The 22926-nt window shown below is 34.5% G+C and overlaps 3 protein-coding genes across 4 annotated transcripts in view; all 3 read left to right on the plus strand.

Moving 5' to 3' along the window:
* The window catches only part of LOC111709921 (gamma-tubulin complex component 4), a 12451-nt gene extending 9198 nt beyond the window's left edge, over positions 1–3253 (plus strand). For both annotated transcript variants that reach the window (XM_023483866.1, XM_023483865.1), the window contains exons 13-16: positions 73–174; positions 1069–1185; positions 1611–1723; positions 3110–3253. In XM_023483866.1, coding sequence (XP_023339634.1) covers positions 73–174; positions 1069–1185; positions 1611–1723; positions 3110–3173 — 396 coding nt within the window. In that variant the 3' untranslated portion in view covers positions 3174–3253. The remainder of the gene's footprint in view (positions 1–72; positions 175–1068; positions 1186–1610; positions 1724–3109) is intronic.
* A 1100-nt stretch (positions 3254–4353) lies between these two features.
* LOC111709922 (origin recognition complex subunit 1) lies at positions 4354–10124 on the plus strand. The gene is made up of 10 exons (XM_023483867.1): positions 4354–4789; positions 5108–5168; positions 5340–5418; positions 5909–5993; positions 7639–7688; positions 8055–8121; positions 8474–8526; positions 9008–9079; positions 9447–9545; positions 9954–10124. Exons 1-10 carry the CDS (start codon positions 4586–4588, stop codon positions 10099–10101), a joined length of 918 nt encoding a protein of 305 aa, XP_023339635.1. The 5' UTR covers positions 4354–4585; the 3' UTR covers positions 10102–10124.
* A 4478-nt stretch (positions 10125–14602) lies between these two features.
* On the plus strand, positions 14603–21724 carry LOC111709923 (protein FAM50A-B). Its single transcript, XM_023483868.1, has 8 exons — positions 14603–14740; positions 15029–15138; positions 16885–17043; positions 18474–18579; positions 18630–18707; positions 18794–18895; positions 20881–20993; positions 21485–21724. The coding sequence occupies exons 1-8, from the start codon at positions 14618–14620 to the stop codon at positions 21516–21518; spliced, it is 825 nt and encodes a 274-aa protein (XP_023339636.1). The 5' UTR covers positions 14603–14617; the 3' UTR covers positions 21519–21724.
* Positions 21725–22926: the final 1202 nt, after the last annotated feature.

Consider the following 22926-nt stretch of genomic DNA (forward strand, 5'->3'; position numbering starts at 1 on the left):
GGGGGGGGAGGGGGGATTTATATAGAAAATATACTCCATTGACTAACAAATGAAAATTTTTTATTTTCCTAGAGCTATGTATTGTCTGATGTGCTGGAAACTCAGAGAGCAAAGCTTGTTAAAAAACTTGAAGAAACTAAATCTTTTGAAACAGTCAAGGAAGCTCATGAGCAGGTGACATATTTATAGCCCCCCCCCCCCCCCTCACTTACTCTCCCTCTCTTGTACCTATATATTTAAAGCTGAGAACAAGGTCAGCCGAACTACATTTTCCTTTAATCTCTATAAAAAATGCATTATTCATTTATGTTCACTTTCTATAGACATTTTAGGAAATTTCTTTATTTACCAAAATTTTCTACAGAGACTGCAAGAACGTAAAGTAGAGTTAAAAGATCTTCCGTAGTGGCTACAATTTCAGATCTTGACGAAACAATTGTTAATTTTTCTTTAATGCAAGCTGTACCTATGATTATTTATTGACAGTAGCACAGTGTGCGGGGCTAAAACATCCCCCCCACAGCTCGTGGAAATCTCATTTACAATGCGCCATTCATTATATCTGAAGCATTCAGATGTTATATATAAAAGAAAACTATTAAAAGTTTTTGGGTCTAGATTATAAAAAGTTTGTATCTCAAATGTTACAAAGATTAGACAAGGCCTTTAGATTAAATATGAAGAAAAGAAGTAAATATTTTGCTATTTACAGATTTTTAAATATCTTAACATATAAAATCATATTAGTAGTATTAGTAGTATTAGTAGTACAATCTCTAATGACCTCCAAAATGAAAAGGTTTTAACTATGGCTGTATGTATATCAAATGAAAGCTAGGAACCCAGGGAATACAGTAGCAGCTACGAATTCAGTGTTGACCTTCTAATGACCTCCTAACGATCATCTCTATTGACCTCCAAAATGAAAATGTTTTAACATGGCTTCATGCATATCAAACGAAAGCCAGGAACCCAGGCAATACAGTAGCAGCAACGAATCCATTGTTTGACCTTCTAATCACCTATAACGACCTTTAATGACCTCCAAATTGAACCCTTGCTGTCTAGTTTCTGACCGATGTGTCTGCCCACATATTCCTGTTGAACCCGAAGGTTCTGAGTATTCTCAAGGATCTACTTAAAACCGCCTTGGCCTTCACAGACACTGTCACAGTTAATCCGCAGGTTACAACTCATCAGTTACTACATATTTTTGTATTTTCTGGTTCTCACTTTATCTAATAAATAATGCTTATTTTTAGGTTTACATATTGAATAAAACAGAAAAGCAAACTATAGAATATTTTGACTGGATAATTACAGATAAAGAGATATTTAAAGATTTTGATCGAATGGAAACCGATAAAGTAAAGGTTGAAAGCTAATGATTTGATTAAAATATATGCAGCAAATATTTATAGGAAATAAGATTGGATAAAATTAAAAACGAAAAGAAAAATTAGATTTAGATTGACTTAAAAAAAAATTGCAAATCTTTAAAAGATTTTACTTTTCCATAGTTTGAAAGATATACATTATATAGTAAAATCCTAGAATATATTAAAATATTTTAATTTGAAGCTGACTCTTTAAATATATACATATGTTAGGGAGCTGCTGGAATATGTGAGGAATTAAACCTGAAAGCTGCTCTTCTCCTGCAGCTTCTCACCAGCATGAGGCAGAAGCTCCAGGGCAGCCATCTTGCTCAGCTGCTTCTTAGGAATAAACCTTGCTGCTTTTAGTTAAATTCGATCAACTTTTCATCTTAAAGGGACTGAAAGTGTATTTTCAAGTGACCTTCCATGCAAAGATTACAATGCCTGATTCACAAGGGTACCCTTAAAAGCTTTGTCTGAAATTATTTTCGATTGTGGGTTCTCTACAAAAGTGACTTGCGCATTTCTACTGCTGGGAAACATATATAAATCAACATAATTAAATACCTTATAAGGGAGTGACCGGCAATGTATGGTAGTTGAATCGTTTTGTGGAGACCTTTTTGTAGGTCTCATTTGAGACATATAATACGATTTTACGGTTCATATTTGTTCAGCAAAAGCAAAAATTCAATCTTTAAAATCTTAATAGATTGTTTATTTTGAGAGATGATTTTGCGTATTGGTTTTAAAAAAAGATATTCCATAACGACGACGAAAATGTAGTAAAAATTCTACAACAAATTGTTCAGTTGTTTAGAAATAGGTAGAGAAAATATAAACGAATTGTTATCATCGAAAATAATTATTATTTACTTATCTTATTGTTTACAAACTTTTTTATTGAAAAGACGGCATTTTAAGAATTTGAAGAAACAAATTCTTAAAGAATAAGAAATTCAATTTAATGAAAAAAGAAATAATTGATTCTAATTTTGATTCATTGAGAAAATTTCAATTGGGAAATATGAGAAATTTTTAACGTCGACTTTTCGCTCAAACTTAGTAATTATACATTATTAAAACGTTTTTTATGTCTCAAATAAATTCTAAATAATTTATCCACAATACTACATTCTCAGTTCAACTTCCATACATTGCCTTTAAACATAGAAATACGACAGTTCTAAGGTTAATTTTTGCATTGAAGAACTTACACAGTCCTTATAAACCCACTTCGGGACTTTGTTTGTAGAAAAGGGAATAAACTTGCAATAATACCTATTTTGAATATAAACCGCCTAATGCTTTTAATTAAAAATTAACTTTTGAACGGCCCTAAATTTCTTTACTTGGAGAAAAGAGGAGGGTGGAGAGAGCAAAATGATTTTTCGTGATTTTTACCCCCCCCCCCCCNAATACTTAGATTTCATTTTATTGGAAAGGCATTCTTCATTAATAGAAAAGTTTACATTTTTATATGGCATAAATGTTTTACTTCATTTTATGAATCTGAAATTTTGAGAATATAAAGGTCTGGAAGCTTTTGATGAATTCATCAAATTATTGGGAAAATATTTTTTTCATGCTTCTATGCTTTGGTCCCATTTTCTGGGTTTTTTGTATGTTACTGTAGAAAGATATTTACGGGAGGTTGCTTTTTTGTCAATAAGAAATTACCGATATTTCTATAAAAAATATACGCGTAAACTAGGTTTATTCTTATTCAGATTGGACTATAACAGATACTTCTCTTCAACCAAGAAAATATCATCAGTCGTAACATCTGACTAGTTGATAGTCGTTATACTGACTAGTTGATAGTCGTAACATCCGACTAGTTGATAGTCGTAACATCTGACTAGTTGATGACTAGTTGATAGTCGTAACATCTGACTAGTTGATAGTCGTAACATCTGACTAGTTAGCAGAATTGTGACCACCTGCGGTTATGTTGGTTGTGATATCGGCAGGATTATTGATATAAATTGGATTCTGAGCTAATGGCGAAAGATTGAAAAGGGTTTTGAAAATGATGCTGCATTTATTTCATTTAGACTTTTCTTTCATTTTCGCAATGAGTTTTTATTTCCTTAATTTTGGCTGTGAAAACGTAATGTATCTACTCAATAAAATATTTTTGTAAATATTTGTTATTCTAGCATAAAATGTACGAAAAGTACAAAAGTTTATATTCTATAGAGAGTTAGCTTTTACTTTCATTATTCGTTTTATCAATTCCTTTAAATAAAAAAGTACTTTTCAGTTGTTAGGTGGTTCACTAATATCTACGATAACTGAAAAATTGCAGAATCTTATTCTCCAAGTTTGGTTTTATCAAATTATGCAATATGTTAACTTTGGCAGAATTATAAGATATTAACGGAAGAAAAAGATTAAACCGTTAACGAACATCTGATTCATTTTTTTTCGTTGAGGCCTATATCTTCTTAGAGAGTCCAAATTTTCCCTACTGTAAAAAGAACAAACTTTTAGAGAATAAAATTGTTCAGATATCGTAGATATTTGTTAAACGGCTGAAAACCGAAAAAACTTAAATAAATATTTAATTAACCCCTAAGACAAGAAAAAATTACCAACATGCAGAAAAAAATTTCAATTTAACATACAAAAAACATAATGCAATTTTTTGTTTGAGTTTTAAAAAATGAGTTAGCGCAAGCACCTTTAAAAATCAACAATTACAAAGGGGGTCGATTTTTCAATTTTTTGGAAACATGTCAATATGGGTGTCTAAAATTGCGCCTCTAACCACTGAATATTGCCCGGGGGTTGATTTTTTTAATTGTGAAAATTGGTTGATCTTGTGCCAAATAAACTATTATCTTTGGAGAACTCCGACACATTTCCTCTAAAAAGTCCATTTTTTGCCTATACCTTATTAAATTTTTAACTGGTTTTATGATAAAATTTTTGAATTCAGTGTTTCAAGACGGATTCTTTGAAGAAAAAAAAGTTCTCACTTGCTCTAGTGATTTAATTTTTACAAAAACATGAATTTGAAAGTGAGAGAAAAAAAATATTTTGAAGACACGTGCTGGAAGAATCTGAAAAGTGCCAAATTGTCCCTCCCGTAATATAAGAACAATTCAAATTTAATTTGAATCTTGTCATTTAGGATTGATTTAACTGAAAACCACAGAAACCCATTTTAGAAAAGGGAAAAATGTATTTTCAATTTTTAAATGTGGCGTTTGAGTCACTTCTATTGTCTAGTGTCCATCCGAAGATATTTTATGCGTTTTCAGAAATGTTTTATAAATTTATTATGTATATGGAAGACTAAATTATTTCAGATAATCATGGCGCCTAAACGAAGATATTTTACTGCAACGACAAAGCCCAAGTTTAGTTGGATCGGGGAAGAAATTCAACCACCACCGCACATGGGAAGCAACGTCATTTTTTTAACCATTCCACTGGAGGTGCAACTGGGATATGGGGGGGGGGGGGGGGGGGACCAGTTTGTGAAGTGAAAATCAACAAATAATAAAGTGCGACTAGGAAAGGTAAATGATTTTTTACATGGAAAGAATTATGTCATTTTCCCGTGCGTAATCTTATTTTTCCATAATTTCATGGATTGGAGACCAATATCCCCCCCCCTCTCGTTGCGCAGGATTTAAAGTTTCATTAATTAATCTTGGTTCTTTATCGGGCTAAAAAAAAGTTAAATAAATTACTTTTTAATAATGAGTTGCCTTCAGAGAAAAGCTGCAGTCGGGTTAAAACATTACAAAGGATTCAGTTTCGGAGATCTAACAGCAGGGAATCACAAGTTTAATGCGTCCTAAATGATTTTAAGTTTTGTTACTACTGATTAATTTTTATACTATAAGATTAATTTTTGTTGCCAAAAAAAAAGTTAGCAATTTGAATCACGATGGTTCTGTTTAAAATATCCCCCCCCCCATTACGTTCTACTTGTGATTACGCCAGAGATTGGAGATTTTGTGATTGTAAAAAGTGAGGACTCATCAGAGGATATCTTAAGCTGTGATGTCGCAAGAATAGAAAGGTAATATTGGAAATGTAAAAAATAACTGGAAGAATTTTGAATTGTTCGCTAACTTAACGTTTTAGGTGACCTTATAATTAAAAAATATTACTAATTTTTATAAGAAACAGTCATAATCTTTATCGTTTGATCTTGATATCCAACTTTGACAACATTTGAATCAGAGGTAAGAGTGCTTTATCCCTCAATTTTATTTACCATGGAGGGTAGGACCACCCTGGATCCATATCTTAGTGGAATTGATTTAATCCGTAAGAATGTACAAATCATTATTAGTTACTTGATCTCAAGATTATTTTTCCTAAAGTTTCCTTTGTAAAAGTTTCTTAGTTCGTGTTGCTTAAAGAGCATCGGACTCAGACTGTCGCTACTGAATATTCAAACGAAAATTCAAAAACATTTTGTTGCAAATAATAAGTCAATTGTCAAGCATCCAAACCTGCGATAATAATTGTAAAAATATTGAGTTTAATGCCTCAAATTATTAAAGGTTGTATGAGGACTGTTATCTATCGGGAGATCCTTACAGAGTTCATGTTACTTGGCTGTGTAGACCCAAGGATCTTCCCAAGCAGGTCAGTTAGCTAGGCGGTCAGAATGTAGATCAGTTATCTAGGAGGTCAGAATGTAGGTCAATTAGCTAGATGATCAGAATGTAGGTCAGTTAGCTAGATGATCAGAATGTAGGTCAGTTAGCTAGGAGGTCAGAATGTGGGTCAGTTATCTAGGAAGTCAGAATGTAGGTAATTTAGTTAGATGATCAGAATGTAGGTCATTTAGCTAGATGGTCAGAGTGTAGCTCAGTTAGATAGATAGTTAGAATACATGTCAGTTAGCTAGATGGTTAGAATGTAGGTCAGTTAGCTAGATGGTCAGAATGTAGGTCAGTTAGCTAGATGGTCAGAATGTAGATCAGTTATCTAGATGGTCAGAAATAGGTCAGTTATCTAGATGGTCAGAAATAGGTCAGTTAGCTAGATGATCAGAATATAGGTCAGTTAGCTAGATGGTCAGAGTGTAGGTCAGTTAGCTAGATGGTTAGAATTCAGGTCAGTTAGCTAGATGGTCAGAATGTAGGTCACTTAGCTAGATAGTCAGAATGTAGGTCACTTAGCTAGATGGTCAGAATGTAGATCAGTTAGCTAGATGGTCAGAATGTAGGTCAGTTAGCTAGGAGGTCAGAATGTGGGTTAGTTAGGTAGATGGTCAGAATGAAGGTCAGTTAGCTAGATGGTCGGAATGTAGATCAGTTAGCTAGGAGGTCAGAATGTAGGTCAGTTAGCTACGAGTTTTGAATGTAGGCAATTTATAATTGAGTTTTTAATCTAGGTAATTTTTAATGGAGTTTTGTATGAAGGTAATTTATCAAGGAGTTTTGAATGTAGGTAATTCATGAAGAAGTTTTGTATGTAGGTAATTTATAATGGAGTTTTGAGGGGAGTGGTCGGGGAGGGTCGGGTCGGGGCGGGGAGGGGGTGTCTGAGTGTAATGTGTTAAAGGCTGGGGAAGTGGGAAATTGGCATCAAGATCGTTTAATATAAACTAAAACTAAATCGTATATTTTCTTGCGGACAGATTTAGGTAAGTACAGACTTAACTTGATTTTTTTTGTAATGTCGTTAATTAGTGGATAAACTTTAATTTTTCAGGTTTTAATGGTAAGCAAAGAGAAATTTATATGTATTTTCATATTATATTTTTCCGTTCCAGTTAGAATTGAAATTATTCTATTTAAGAAAGAATTAATCAATCGGACTCGAAACACTGGAAATATATATTGATATATTGTAAAATCAAATATTAATCTTATTAGTTTTTTAAAAAAGTATTTTTGTTGAACTATTTAACTCTTAAGAACTAATCTTGATTCGTTCACACGGTCTTCGTTTTAGAATACATTTATTTTTTCTTCGAGTTGAAAAATTCCAATTTAATATTTTTTCCTTCTAAAATCGTTATATAAGGTTCAGAGTTTATATTGTTCTTATTGTACATGGTACAAGGCTTTTCAGACGCTTCTCACCCCTTTTCAGTTTCAAATGTTGCTCTCCCATATTATTTATTGTACATAATGAAACTAATTTACAGATTTTCCTGTTTTTATTGGTAGATAAAAGAAAAATAAAAAAAATATGACTTAACCTGAAAAATTCCCTGAGGTCACTTGTGGTTTTACAAAAAAAAATATATTTACAGTAAAAATTAAACGTTTTTATTTAGTTGAGTAAACATGATTTCAAGGAACAGGGTGCTCCAGCTCTTGACCATAGGTAAGATACAGTGCTAACCAGAAAAACAGGAAATATTTGTCGTCGTTAATTTATTTCTAAATTCTAACCGATGTTTTGCCTAAAATGGGCTCTGAATATTTAAAGAAATTACCAGTTATGACAATGACGAATCCCTAGCAGCATTTATTTGACAGGGAGAAGGAAGACGACAGTCATTCAAGTTTTTAAATTATTGATTTTTACGTCTTTGTCAAGTAAACTATCAGTTTTTTGAATAAAAGAACGCGCGAGAAATAATGTCTTATATCGAGAGAAAATTTATATTACAAATGGAAAAGATTTTTAAAAACACAGCCCAGATACAACTTTTATATTTCTTTTGACAATACTCATACAATGTTTCAGATTGGATCTGATTTTAGAAGCTAGAAACTTTGATACTAACATCAGTGCTGAGTCAGTTTATTTCAAGGAATACCAGACTTACACCGGCTTTAATCAATCAATCAATCAATCAATTAAAAAATGATTTTTGAAGTTGGTTTTGTGTATTTCATGCCTAAAATATTCATCCCTTAAACTATTGAATAATTCTTTTTTTTGGTTGATAGCAATTTTACAAACTCAAGAAAATTTAACCAAAATATTAATAACAAGAAGTGCTCTAATTCTAATAGTTATCGCCTATAACCATGGTTTAAACTTTAAAAAATCAGCCAGAGCTTTATTATATAGATTAAACAATAAATGATCAATAATTGATCGAAAAAACTATGAAATATCGGTGACCAACATGTTGGTTAAATGACTGTATTATCCTGCAGTGTAATGTGTTCCCTGAGCAGATCACCGTACACCCTGAATCCTTCATCAAGAGGAAACCAACTGCATCATATTTAAAGAGGGGGTGTGCCATTTTCAAGGTCTAGGATAGAACCGAGAATACCAATACCTTAGATCCACAGGTATTCAAACTATTAACATTAAGATGGGCATACATCTTTCACCAGCGCACCTCGTTTATACACTAGAGTCTTGCTTAATCTTATTTATTTAGTCTATAGATGCAGGAACAAGAGCTCTAAGCCGTGAAACTGAAAAACACAAAATCAGTCACGGTTAGATCATTTATATTATGAATATTAAATAAATCGTAAAATAATAAACATGTAAAGTTTGCTAATAAAATTTGCTCCAGGTGTGTAATGTGAATATTTCATGACATATTAATGTGATTTAAAAATGCACTTACAAAGTTGATTAGGCCGGAGGTTAACAGCTCTTTAGATCTTAGCTTGTAACCGGTTTTCCCTACGCAATAAGTTTTCAAAAAATGACGCAGTATTGGTTTTGATTAGATGTCCCGAGTCCAAACATCCAAATTATATTCTCAGATTCAAGCTCACATCAAACTCCAAGGGAAAAACCAAGTAAGATCAGAATTATTTACAACTTCTGTACGGGGAATTAAGGGAATTTTACTGTATCAAGGGTTCCCGGGACAAAACAAAACTGTTAAAATTGGCCCGAGGGAACCCGTGGTTAAGTTAAAATTTTATTTTCCCGAAAAAATAATTGTACATAACTTTTTATCGTCTTCTGGGATGAAAATGTGCGAATTTTTTCCCGAGAACTTCGCAGAGCGGGTGGTTTTTTTACGGAACTGTCCCAAGGGACGTCAAGTGACTTAACCTTCCTCTGTTGGGTGTAATGTTGGTCAAAAAGCGGTAAAGCAACTCTTTCAGCGCTTCTAAAGATTTCTTCTTTAGTTCTAAGTAATTTTAACTGTTTTATTAGGAGAAACTTTAATCTTGAACCCTACAAGGATGGAGGTTTAAGTCCACTGAAGCTCACAGCGTTGAAATCTCCGCTTAAGGAGCAGAAACTAGATAACAGGTACTATACTATTAATGCAAACGCCTATATTTAAAGGGACTCTAAGCGTAATTTTATGTGTCCTTCCATGCAAAGATGACCCTATTTACAACTGCATCTTTAAAACTATAATATGATCAAAAATGTGAAAGATATCGTTGTTTTCTGACTCGAATTGACTCATATTGATGAATCAGCCAAAGCTTTCAAAGGTACCGTTGTAAATTCAGTATTGCCATTTTTGCAAGGAGGGTCACTTGAAATTACGCTAACAGTCTTTGATGATTCATTATAAAAAACATTTAAGATAATCGTTCTTAAATTGTTATGCATTGTCAAATTTTATAAATGATTTTTCGATAAATTTTAAATTCTGAAAATTAGTGATCGCTTTTTACTGTTTTCTGGCTGATAAAGAATTTGTTTTAGATCTACGTTTTCTCGCGATGCTTCACCGGAGGTTGGCAAGATTGATAAGGTTCTTATCCCCGCTAATTTTGGTTTCCTCTTGGCTCAAGAGAATATCAAGATCGACAAAAAGAGGAGACGATTATCCAGTCGGGAATCTAGTCGGTAAACAGCCACTACTGGTTTTATTAAAACAGTGTCTTATCAATTAGACAACTGAGCATCATTCAATTAAACTAATTTTTCTATTTTTTTTAATACCTACTTTCAAGTTTCAAGTATTTTTACACACATGATGTAATCTCAATATTTGTGGGTAAGGTTAAGTTACGACAATTTCTGGGCCGAGCTCTGCGACTAAGACGTATGCCAGCTAAGGGGCCGGCGTTGCGGCCACAAATTGATAAGATTATTCAATGCCAATGTGTTTAAATAAGAATATTTTTAATAAACCTCTCATATTATGCGTTTTGTCATCAAACTAGTTTTATATTGTTATTGTTTTTGATGTTTTCTAGTATATTATGCGTAGGAAGAAAGTGTAATAATCAAAATTATTGTTATAATTTTAAAAGAAAAACCGTGGAATAGTTCAGTGTTGAATTCACGTATAGGTTTAGTTTATAGATTAGAACTTTGAACACGACAATCTTCTTATTTCTGATCTGGAATATTGGATTCTGTGTTTCACTAAGAAGGGTATATATTTTCACTAGTCAAACTTTGTTTTGAGAATTCACAATATTTTCGTTTATACTCGAGACTCAGAATCTGAAAAAGAAAAGTCACGGGTCCGAGTCAGGGCCCTGGATAGCTTCCTGGGCGGCCTGCTCTAGGACTTGGTAGAGGTCCAGCTCGCTCTCTCGGTGGACTACGACGACAGTCCTCACGCTCCTCCTGGTCTTCAGGAAGGTTTTCTCACCAGGATTTCGGTACTCCAGGGTTGCAGTAAGAGAGAGTCCATCTTCAGAGACATCAACAATCAGGACGCAGGGATTCTCCAGACAGGATCCCCCAGACGATGTTCAGCATCAGACTTCAGAAAGATGACAATATCACCCTCCTTGAGTTGCTCGTTGGTTCTTTTCCACTTAGAAGGCTGTGGGATAAAATCTACCAGTTTCTCATTTCTCCATACATCCCACCAAGCATCAAAAACCTTGTCCATCTGTTCAATCAGCCGTGAAGGTGTAGAGATTCTTGCATATCCAGAGAGAGCACGACGGTTATTTCGGCCAAGTATAAGACGACTCGGAGTAATCAAATCCACGTGATCAAGATTCTCAACATGAGATCCAAGGCAGATAGGCAGGTTGTTGAGCTCAGAGGCGATCCAGGCGAAGCAAGTTTCGATGGAAAGGATATCAAGTTTAAGTCCCTTATATACTTTGTTGAGAAGGGTTAGATTTTAACAGTAGATCTGTGCTGGTGCTCACATATTGCAACCAAAGGACCAAATAAATCAACCTGACAGCAGTAGAAGACTGGAGCAATAGTTAATCTAGACTGATGGAGTTTCCCACTTTCAACCTCAATAAGCTGGCTCCGATAACGTACACAGGGTCTGCAGGCTTTAAGAATGATAATCTCTTTGAATATCTTCCCAGGCTTCAGATATTTTCCAGAGGGGAAATTTAGAAGTGGTGTGAGGCATTCTCAACGCAGTTATCGTGGCTTGAGTATTAGGTTCGACCAGATCCATCCGGAACTGTTCGTCTCCACCATCTACAATAATAGTTTTACCTCCTGCTACATTCATAGTAGTTGGACCAGGGCGGATACACACGGAGTCAAGTAGTATAGCTCCGCGGTCAGATACAGCACATCCCATACAGCCAGAGTCATAGAAAATGAGAAGTCTTCTATTGTTTACAACATGGTGTTGGAGCATAAATATAGACGGGTCATCTACATCTCGATATACTTTCTTTCCGGTGGCGGAGACAGAGGCGGAGAACTGGTCTGTAGCTGGAGGAAGATCGACATTGTAGAACGCAGGGAGATTAAAGAAGAATGAAACTCCCGGTTTTATCTGAGCAGGATCTAACTTCGCAAGAAAATCATCATGAACCTTCTTGTTTTCAGCAACATGCCATTTACAGAGTGTAATGTGGTATTGCCGATTCTTAGGACGAGTTCCACACTTGTTTTGTTCACATACCCATTCTGATTGACACTGAACTTCATGGCGAGCTTCCCATTCAAGACGTTTATTTGTATCAATTTCTGCATCCATTCTTAAACAACGAAAGCAGGTGAGAAGTTTCTTAGCAACATTCAGCCTCTCACCAGATATATCTGCTTCGTAGAATTTTTCACAGAAGAAAGCATGAGTATGCTGACCCTGGCAGAGAGTACATGTCTTCATCACAGGAGGGACATAAGATTTAGAAACATATACCCCTTTGTTAGGTTTGTGTTGAGATTTCGTGGTTTTACCAGACGAGGCGGGGGCGAAGGCGGAGGAGACGGAAGAGGCGGAGGAGGCGGAGGGAGCAGTTGAAGAGGTGTAAGTTTTGGTCTTGGCGGCAGGTTTGGAGTTGGGAGGCGGAGCAGGCTTCTTGGGCTCAAACTTAGGTTTTGAGTATTTTTCATTATCAACTCCATAGTCGAGTTTGAATGAAAGTTTTTTGTTGAGAGTGGTGACCAGTGTGTCCAGATAATCAAGCATCATCTCGAACATGGTCCTGCGGGAGACTCTGCTCTCAATGGCGTTGACCTTCTTCTCAAACTTCTCGAGGAATTCTGTAGGGAGAGATTCCAGAACTTCCTTCACCAGAGTGTGAGTATAAAGATCCTCGTATAACCCATGTTTTACAGACAAATCTCGTAGATAGATGACGTGGGCTCGAACCTCGACAACCCATTTTCTTCGTTTCTCATTAGAACCGTAGCAGTTGCCTAGTTTTCGAATGGCTTCTACACGTTTATGGAACAAATCTGAGACATTACCGTAGCATTCCTTGAGATATATGAAGATTTCTTCAACCGAGTCCATATGACGACACGCAGCACGGGCAACGCCAGTCAAACTCTGGTGGGTGAGGATACGGAGCTGTTCAGCTTGAGAAGGGCCTTTGAGAGCAACGCAGAGATCCCAATCTTCACGGAATGAATAATAATCTAATTTATCAGTCTGTTCACCTGAGAATGTGGGAAATTTAGTTTCCAGACTTTTATCATCGCTAGAAATTCCATACTGATCCTTCAAATCCTGCACTGTATCAGCAAGATAGAACTGTTTTTTCTCCATCTCTCGATACAGATCCTCTAGCTTACGAGCTTCGGTCCTCAGATCACAATCCAGGGCCTGATCGATTAGTTCCTTAGCATTTTTCTTAACCGAGTCAACCCTCCTGGTTGTCGTTTTTACTCTATCCTGGAAGGTTTTGAACTGTGCTTGACACGTCGGAAGATCAATACTTAATTCCTGGATTTTATCCGTTATTTCCTGCATATCTCCAACAGTTTCCTCTGTATATTTCTCTACACGCTCAGCTTTGGCTCTGGTACCGGAGCTTGCAGAGAGGACGGAGTTGTTGGCAGATTGGGTCGGAGTCGACTCAGCATTAGTTTCTCGGGCTCTAATCTCCTTAAAAGCAGTAGTAATAAAGGTTATAAACCCAACTCTGGCAGTTGTAGCATTAGATCTCAGATCTTGTGTATCAAGGACGTTTTCACACTCGATCTGTGCTTTAAGAATTTTATCCTTCCACTGTTTAGCAGTAGCAACACTTTCTTTGATCTCATCTGTAGGCATGAACTCCGGGTTCAGATTTACGAACTCATCCTGCCAAGATGCGACAGCATGTTGGAGAACATTTCTACTCCTTCGAATCTCCAAAGCATTCTCCATCTGAGGTGTAAGATGGGGAGGCATGTTGTTAATTTCTCGGATTAAATTATCAGCTAGAGCCGGAGCGAAGAACTCGTCATCATACTCTAATTCTGCTTCAGAAGTAGTATTAGAACCAGGTTCGGTAGAAGTATATCCATCTGAAGGGGCTGGAAAAACGAATCTTGTCTCAGTATTATCTTCAGGAGAATTTCGAGGAGTTAGATCATCATCATCTAGGGCTCCGGGTAAGGTTTCTAAGCTCGGAGCAGGGATACTAGTATCATATAGGTGAGCAAACCGAGTAGATACTCGATCCGCAGATATCTCACGTCTCTTGGGCCGAGAAGTCGGAGTAACTGGTTTACCTCTTGTTAGAGAGGTAGCTCGACGTACTGGAGAGTGGAAGCCTCGAGACCGGGTTCCTGGTCGAAGACTGCAGGCTTGGTTTTCCGGTGACCGGGGATCGCTTTCTAGGTTTACTGGTCTTCGTTGGTTATCGAACCCGAGGAGAGGCGGTGAGTGCTTGATAGTTGGCATAAGATTAGCGTAAGAGGTGTGTAGAGCGCTTTAAAGTTTCAGGGTAATTGAAATTAATCCCTTTTTTCACTGTGCCATTTTCAAGGTCTAGGATAGAACCAAGAATACCAATACCTTAGATCCACAGGTATTCATACTATTAACATTAAGATGGGCATACATCTTAATGATTATGATGATAGATTCTAAAGGATGTTATTAAGGTTAAAAATGATAATAAAATATTGACAAAAATATTTATTATCTTAATGGAAATAATAATGTTTATAATAGTGATAACAAAGTTCTGTCCAAGTGCATTATTAGTTTCATGGGTGGAATATTCATAGAATATATTTGTTCAGGAGATGACAGGCGAGGCAGTGTAAGTTTACAGAATATTGATCTAACACCTGAAACTGTTGAAGAGATTTTGGAACACAAACCTGTGAAGGAACAACAAGAGACTATATACCAACAACTGAAACTTTACACGCCAAAAACTGAAATTTCCTTTATCTTGGCCACCTGATGGTGTAAACCTATTTCTAACTTTGACTATTATCTTGATTTAGCAAAGTTTTAAGTTTTAAAATTCCCAAGATCTGTCAAAAAGTTAATAAAAGTTTTAAATCATTGATTGAGTCCGGGGCATGGAGAGTATAACGTTCCTAAAACCCTTATCTTTTTTGTTTAAACAGTAATTGTTATTATTATATTTGACCTCTGGTTGCTGGTGTAGGATAAGCTGAGTGAACTGGCCGTCAAGCTAGAACAGTTGGCTAAAAAGCGGAACAAAAATTTTATAGAACTGGAAGCTTCTAAAACAAAGGCAGAAGAGAAATTAACCAGGTAGATGCCGCAAAATGTTATATGATTTTATACACTTTTAAAGTATCTGTTGATGTAATTATTAAGCGCCCNGAGCTAAAATGTGGATCATAACATCATGTTTTTCTGGGCTAAAATGTGGATCATAACGTTCTGTTTTTCTGAGCTAAAATGTGGATTATAACATGTTTTTCTGAGCTAAAATGTGGATCATAACGTTCTGTTTGTTGAGCTCAAATGTGGATCATAACGTTCTGTTTTTCTGGGCTAAAATGTGGATCATAACGTCATCGTGGCCAAAATGTACGGATTGTACGGTTTTTTTGTAACCCTAAGATTGTACGGTTTGTACGGATTATACGGATTTTTTCCAAATTGTACGGATTGTACGGATTTTTATCCTGGAAATACACCTTTTTTTTAAATTTTCACTCATTTCAGCAAATTTTTCATGAAAATTTCAAAAAAAAATTCTTGTCAAAATGAAGTTAGTTTAACTTATTTTCTGCATTCTAAATAATATTAAATAGATTAATGTTTCAATTGACAATCAAAATTCATTCATAATTTTCGAGATATGTCCCAATAGTGTTCATTTCAGAATATGTTCCAGTAGTGTTCATTTGAGAATATGTTTATCTATCTGTCTAGCTATCTGTCTATCCATCTGTCTGTCTGTCTATCTATCTGTCTCTTTATCAGATCTGAGAACATCCTCTCAAGTTTCTTCCGTTTAATCTGTGAATTTTTTCATTTTTAGTTTAATATTAACTTTCTTTTAATTGAGTGTGCAACCCCTGTACTTCCTCCCACCACGCTAATTTTAATTATATTAGATCCTAAATCTACACTCCACAATTTCTAATTATAACTTAATCGTTTGTTTGTTAAATGGCCTAATTCACACCGATTTAAACAGTTTTAAAAATCAGAATCAACGCTCTTCAGTTTTCTAGTTCTATGGTTCTCTGGTTTTCTAGTTCTCTAGTTCTCTGGTTATCTGGTTCTCTGGTTCTCTTGTTTCTCTGGTTCTCTAGTTCTCTAGTTCTCTAGTTCTCTAGTTCTCTGGTTCTCTGGTTCTCTGGTTCTCTGGTTCTCTTGTTCTCTGGTTCTCTGGTTCTCTAGTTCTCTAGTTCTCTGGTTCTCTTGTTCTCTATTATCTAGTTTTCGAGTTCTCGAGTTTTCTAGTTCTCTGGTTCTCTATTTCTCTATTATCTAGTTCTCTAGTTCCCTAGTTTTCTAGTTCTCTGATTCTCTGGTTCTCTGGTTCTCTAGTTCTCTATTTCTAAGTTCTCTTGTTCTCTAGTTCTCTAGTTCTCTAGTTCCCCAGCTCTCTAGTGTTTAATAGTAACGTTTAAGTTTTATATCTTTGCAACCTTATGTGGTAGACTTCTGTTATTATAAGCTGTGAATTTTGCCAGATTAATTAGGCTTCGTTTCAAAAACCAAAGGTTTTCAGGTTGGAAAGATAAATGGATTTTAAAATTGAGTTTAAGTTGAGTTTCTTGAGTTGATCTTTTTTTCATTATTTCCGGGTTCTCATCCAAGCATTCAAATACCTACAGTAGTTTGTAGTACCAGGAATATAGGTTGTCAGAGGGAACATCATTGGTTGCTGAGGGGAAGCTAAAATGTGGATCATAATGTTCTGTTTTTTAAGCCAGACTAAGAGTTTAAGGTATCGTTGTGAAACAGGCATCCCCCACTTTAAATTGAGATTTCCTTGAAATTATACCAACAGTTCCTTTAATAATTGTAATGTTATAGGGTACCAAGTCGAAAAAATCCCCCGCAGCGGAACCCGTTGAACAAGATTGTAAAGAAGTTCAGCACCGTGAACCTGGATGGGGGGAAGGGAGGGCAGGAGGAGGAGGTGGGGGTCCGCCTCGACTCCCTCAAGAAGGGGCACAATGAGAAACTACTTAGGAACACCAACATAGATATAGAATATTTTCCAATTTTCTAGTATTAGTTTTGTTGCTGAGTCACCGAACAGTTGATAATATATAACACCAGTTATCGAAATTTACGAATGGTTAGAAGTTGTTAAAATATGGATGGACACTGGACAGCTGAGTGTGTAGTTCTGGTTTTAGTTGTTTATGTTTAATGTTAATTAATCCAACCTGAGCTGAAAACTTTATAATGGTGGATATCGAGATCGATGCTTGATCCTCTCTTTTTGCTAACATCAAGACTAATTGTGTCTCTAGATTGATTTCTTGAGATTGGAGATGCGCTCTTTAACTTTTAAATAACCGGTTTTTTAATTTTTGCGCATTTCTTGTGTTCATGGTGTCATATCAATTGAAGGAACGAAATTTTTGGTTTAATGTTTATAAAGACAAACGTTCAAAATGGCCAAAGTCCTCAAATGTGATAAAAAATTTGATACGTCCATACTTACATGATTGAATGTATATTTGTTTATATGCTCTAAAAGCTGGCTTCTCAACAGCTGACTTAAGTTTTATTGGATATTTATAGTCCAATCGATATAGCATCGTATCTGCAATTGTTAACAAACGTAACTTTTATACAGTAGGGATATCCAAAAATGAGGATTAAGAGGAAAATCAAAAGTGTTTACATTGTATACTCAGATTAAGGATTAAGATTAAGGATTAGGATTAAGATTAAGGTTTAGGATTAAGATTAAGGATTAGGATTAAGATTAAGGATTAGGATTAAGATTAAGGATTAGGATTAAGATTAAGGATTAGGATTAAGATTAAGGATTAGGATTAAGATTAAGGATTAGGATTAGGATTAAGGATTAAGGATTAGGATTAAGATTAAGGATTAGGATTAAGATTAAGGATTTCCCATTCTAAAGTTTTCAGCTCTGGATGCATTTGATTTGAATAAAGGACTCGGTTGTCGTCCAAAGAGTTGAAGAGAAATAAAAACAGAGCTGAAAACTTTAGAATGGTGGATATCGAGATTACTGCTTGATCTCCTCTTTTTTTAAATCTCCGGATTAAATAATGCTTGTTATCGTCTTGTTATTAATCTCCAGATTAATTAACCGATCGGGATTAAGGATATTTCATTCTAACGTTTTCAGCTCTGTTAATTTATATTCATTAATCATGTTTGTTACTAAAGTTTATTTCGAGGAGAAAATGTCAAAATGCTAAATTATTGTTTCCATTTTAGTCCGAAAATTGGGAGGGTTGGGGGGTGATTTTTGATTATAGAATTTAAGTTTCAAATTCAACTCGGAATTCCTGACTGAAGATTTTAATCCCCCATCTATCACAAACCATAACGAAAAAATAGCTCTAAAGTAAAATTACTTTTGGCAAATTTAATACCTTTTTGCTCTATTATTATTATTTATGTTGTTCTGTTAGTTTTGAGAACAAATATCTCCGTGAGGAAAATGAGCTGAGATTAAAGTTTCTAGAATCAGTTTTTATCTGCGCTGAGAAATCAATGGCCAAGTCCCACGCCGCTCAGGTATGCTTTTAAAAAGGTGGTAATTGATTTTCATTTTCATTTTCATTAAGATGAAAGTTCTTGAGAATCTTTACAACAAGGAATATTCTGAAGTTCTAAAGAAAATTGAGTGCGAGGATAAAACCCAGGTATGTATCATTAAATATGTTTTGAAAATCTAAAAATCAAAAAATAAGAAGAATAATAATAATGATAAAAATGATGATAATGTTAGGATGGTAAGATGGACAGCTCCAATGTATCCAGAGAAGACATGCAAAGAGAGAGGAGGGAGAGATTGATTAAGAAAGGGGTTCACGAAAAGATGAAACTGAAGGTTGGTTAATCTATTGATTTTTTATGATTGTAATTGATTAAGAATGGGTTCAAGGAAAACATAAATATAAAGGTTTGTTGTTGATTTTTTGATTTAATGTATTTGATCATAGTTGCCCCCCTCCCTGTTCATTGATTTAAGATTTGGCTTAAAAACAGCAATTCATTCTTTTTAATTTTTGGGGGGAAACTGATACATTTTTTCAAATATTCTTTAAAAAATTAACCTTCATTTTTTTCAATATTTTCATCAAAAGCTCTGTAAAACATTTAAAAATATGATGAAGAAAAAATTATGTTATTGTACCTCATCAGATAGTTCCTCTTACATTTTATTCAAAGGTCAGATTTAAATCCCCATACCTCCTTCTGTATATATGTTTCTTTTTACATTTTACTATATCAGGTTCAGAAGATAGATTGGAATTCAATTTATTAATGATAAAAGTGGGGGTTTGAGACATTTTTTCAAGAGTACCCCAGCCAGAAATTGTGTAATTATTAACATACTAGCCTTAGAGGGCGCTTCGCGCCCATCTTCTAAATTAATTGTGAACATGTTCTCTTTGTGTACATCGTAAAACAAAACAAAAATAATTCGCGGATTTTCACAAAAAAATTTGTGGATTTTCAAAATTTTCAAAAATTTAGTGATAATCGAATTTTGATGGAGACAAATATTTGAAATTTTGGTCATTCATAAACCTTCCCTGGGGTCCCTATATGTCCCAGAAAAAATTTGGGCACGATCGGTTCAGCCGTTTTGACGTTTATTGGATACAAACAGACAGAGAGACAGACAAGCCAAATTTATATATAGATTTCAGAAAAAGTGAAATTTACTTATGATGATTGATTAATTTAGGAAAAATATAAACGAATTCCATTTTTAAGTCACCTCATTTAAAAAAAAATATTTTGTTACATTTTATCTAAACGTTTAAACTATCCGTACTGTACAATAGTTCCATGTTTACTGTTTACATCAGTACAGTGTGAAGTACACTATTATGTTGAACATTTTTTGTGTTTTTTAAGTTGTTGCTTTAATGATATTGTTTAAGATATTTACGATTCATATATTCTCTATAGATGTTAAACTTTCAAAGTAACTATTAGAATGTTTATGCGGGTTGCATTATGGTTTAGGTTTCGGACACATCACACCAATGAAAGAGAATTTTAGAGGTGTCAAAGTAAGATGTCTAACTAAAGCAGTTGCGATTTTCCTTGGATTAAAAGAAGAAGAGCATCAAGTTATTTGATGTTTGGCCACAACAAACACATTAAGTCGAGAACAAAAAGCTTATCAATTTGATGTTTGGAATAAATTAAGAGGATTTTTCATATTTTTCCAATTTTTGTGGGATTTAAAAAAATATTCTTAACATTTTTTTTTAATTTCGCGATTTCATAAACATGTCCATAAAAATCCTAATTTTGGAAAATGTTTTTAATTTTGTCCATTATTTTTAGCAATTTTTTTAATCTTAAATTTAAGAACAGCGTTCTTAATTCTTTTTAGGTCAGGGGGGAAGTATGTTGATTTTAATGGATTGTAATTTATTGTCATTGATTGCAATTAATCGTTATTGATTAAGATTTTCAGTTACGGGCAAATTTTTATGAATGATGTTGGGCTTAATTGCTTAATTTTGCTGTGAAATTTTTGTGTCATTTGGGTTTAACGAATTTTATGATAAACTAGCTGCGAACCTCACTTTGCCTGGAGGTTTCCTTATAAAAGTCTACCAACTCAATTAAGAATTTTAAATACAGATTAAGAAAATTGTGGTGGTTCTGCCGAGTTTTTAAGCGAATCCAGAGGTTTATGAGATATGATCGGACGTCCAAATAAACAGATATTACTACAGACTTCCTTAAAGATTTAAGCAACTCCATGAAACGTCATGTCTAAGATTGTGATCTGTTTTTAATTTAATAATAAATTGATATTATTACTTAATATATAAAGATACTTGCCAGGACCTGTATGATGACCGGAAGGAGGAACTAGAAGGAGCGCATGAGAGAAGAAGAACAGAGATGAAAAGTGAATGGGAGAAGAGGCATAAAGAGCTCTCACTTCGGTTTATTAGGTAATCAATGAAAAGAGAAAAGATATATATGTTGGAACATTCTGTAGTTTCTGGTTGAATTCCCCATGGACCCCTCCCCCCCACACTTTCTCGATGATTTTTGAATCTGAACCTAACCTGACAGAGTAAAATCACAGGTGGTTGCTTTATAAAAAGGAGGGGTAGGGGGAGGGGAGTGGATCGTCCAGAAGAACTGGAGTGATTGGGGCCAAATTGAAAATCATGAAAGGAAAAATTCTTGATTTCACTTGTTCTCGAAAAGATTTAAATTTTTTTACTGACAGGGTTACTCGCAAATTAACAATTCAATTTTCTTTGTGATACCAAGTATCATAAATTCAATGTTTAAGGCAAAAGAAATTATCCTTCAGATTGTAATAGTTATGAATGTTTTGGACTTCATTGAAAGAGAGGGGTTAAATTTTTTTTTCAAATAAGTTCCTTGTTATTTGATAATTAATATATGTCTCTTATTGTTGAAATCATTTTAGTCAGACAGAAGAGATTTCCAGAAAATACCCGTGAGAAAGAAGAAGCCAACCTAACCGCCATTTTTAGCTACTTTCATACCAATGTAAAGCGGCATTGTCTAGTCCGCCATGTTGTTTTCGTCAGCGGTATTTCTGCCGGGATAAATTAAAGAAACAAACAAAGCACAAATATTGTTACAGAGTTAGTTACATATATCTATAAAGTTAAACCTTGAAACAAAGTTATATTTTTAAACCTTGTTGGTTAGAATATTATTTAATGTATATCAGGAGTTTCAAATCTATTTATATTGATTAACTTAAGTTGTATAATTTAATTTCGTGAAGTAGCATTTATTTTAATGTTTATTTATCTGTAGTATTGAAGGTTTTATATCGGTGTGTGATGTGCCCCTGAAGTACTGTATGGGCATCACTTTGAGCTCAGGTTTTAAATATTTAAAGTTTTTAGACTTTTGAGAGGCTTTTCAACCAGATACAGTGGTAGACGACTAAATTGATACAGTGAAGACGACTTTCTAATTCAATTTTGATTTAAATAAAGCTGTTAAGCAGAAAGGATACACAAAAACAAAGGAGTCAAGAGAATGAATCAATTTAAAAAGCTTCTCTTTGATAACTTATAAACTTGTAATTCGGAAAAAGCTTGTTAACAATCGAAACTTAATAAAAAAGTCGTCTTCATTGTAGTGCTATAATCTCGTTACCACCGGAAGCAAAATCGTCTTTGGTTTTGAAAATCGTTCTGGTTAAAAGTTAATTTAAACACACTCATCGAGAATGCATTATGTCAAATTGTGGAGCACTTTCAACGTGAAAAAAACCTTAACGTCTCAATATGAGGCCCATCAGTATGGCCAGAAGTATGCAATATTGGAAAACAAGTATTTATATATTATCAAGTTCAAAACTATTCTTCCATATTTGTTCTCTCCTTTAATATGTTACACCCTAATAACCTTTTTTCCCTCTTGACACTTACACCCTAGTTTAATACAATATCCCCTCACCCGCCCGTCCTCTTTTGAAACTCTAAAACCCTCGCGTTCTAACGTACAACATAAAAGCACTCCAAGTGTAATTTTGCTCAAACTTCTCTACTTAAAAGGAAGATTTCACGAGAAGAAATAACTAAATGTAACGCAGATTTAATATAAAATGATGCTGCATTGTATAAACCTTTTTTGCGAACACTTCCTTTAAATTGTAGACTTTTATCAGTTGCATGTTGATGTAACCCTTTACGTATTTTGCTTATTTAAAGGAACTGCCAGCGTTTTTCGAAGTGCCCATTTTTACCGTTAACTATTCACTAGATTGCGCTTTTAAGCGACGCAGCACAAAATAAATATCTTAGAAAAACGTTATCAGTCTCTTTAATAAGTTCCAGACAGATCCAACCAAACGTTTGATTTAAAGAATTGTTTTATTTGATTTGTTTT

This window comes from Eurytemora carolleeae, unplaced genomic scaffold, assembly GCF_000591075.1.
Source record: "Eurytemora carolleeae unplaced genomic scaffold, Eaff_2.0 scaffold1014, whole genome shotgun sequence".
In the NCBI taxonomy this organism is placed as follows: domain Eukaryota; kingdom Metazoa; phylum Arthropoda; class Copepoda; order Calanoida; family Temoridae; genus Eurytemora; species Eurytemora carolleeae.

Excerpts from the sequence above, each read along its gene's own strand:
- LOC111709922 (XM_023483867.1), top strand. The coding sequence starts at position 4,586 with ATGTGGCGTTTGAGTCACTTCTATTGTCTAGTGTCCATCCGAAGATAT. Across the intron at positions 5,169-5,339 it reads TTTCGGAGATCTAACAGCAG|AGATTGGAGATTTTGTGATT; the intron begins GGAATCACAAGT and ends TGATTACGCCAG. Across the intron at positions 8,527-9,007 it reads CCTGAATCCTTCATCAAGAG|ATGTCCCGAGTCCAAACATC; the intron begins GAAACCAACTGC and ends GGTTTTGATTAG.
- LOC111709923 (XM_023483868.1), top strand. The coding sequence starts at position 14,618 with ATGGGTGGAATATTCATAGAATATATTTGTTCAGGAGATGACAGGCGA. Across the intron at positions 18,708-18,793 it reads AGTGCGAGGATAAAACCCAG|GATGGTAAGATGGACAGCTC; the intron begins GTATGTATCATT and ends TGATAATGTTAG. Across the intron at positions 18,896-20,880 it reads ACGAAAAGATGAAACTGAAG|GACCTGTATGATGACCGGAA; the intron begins GTTGGTTAATCT and ends GATACTTGCCAG.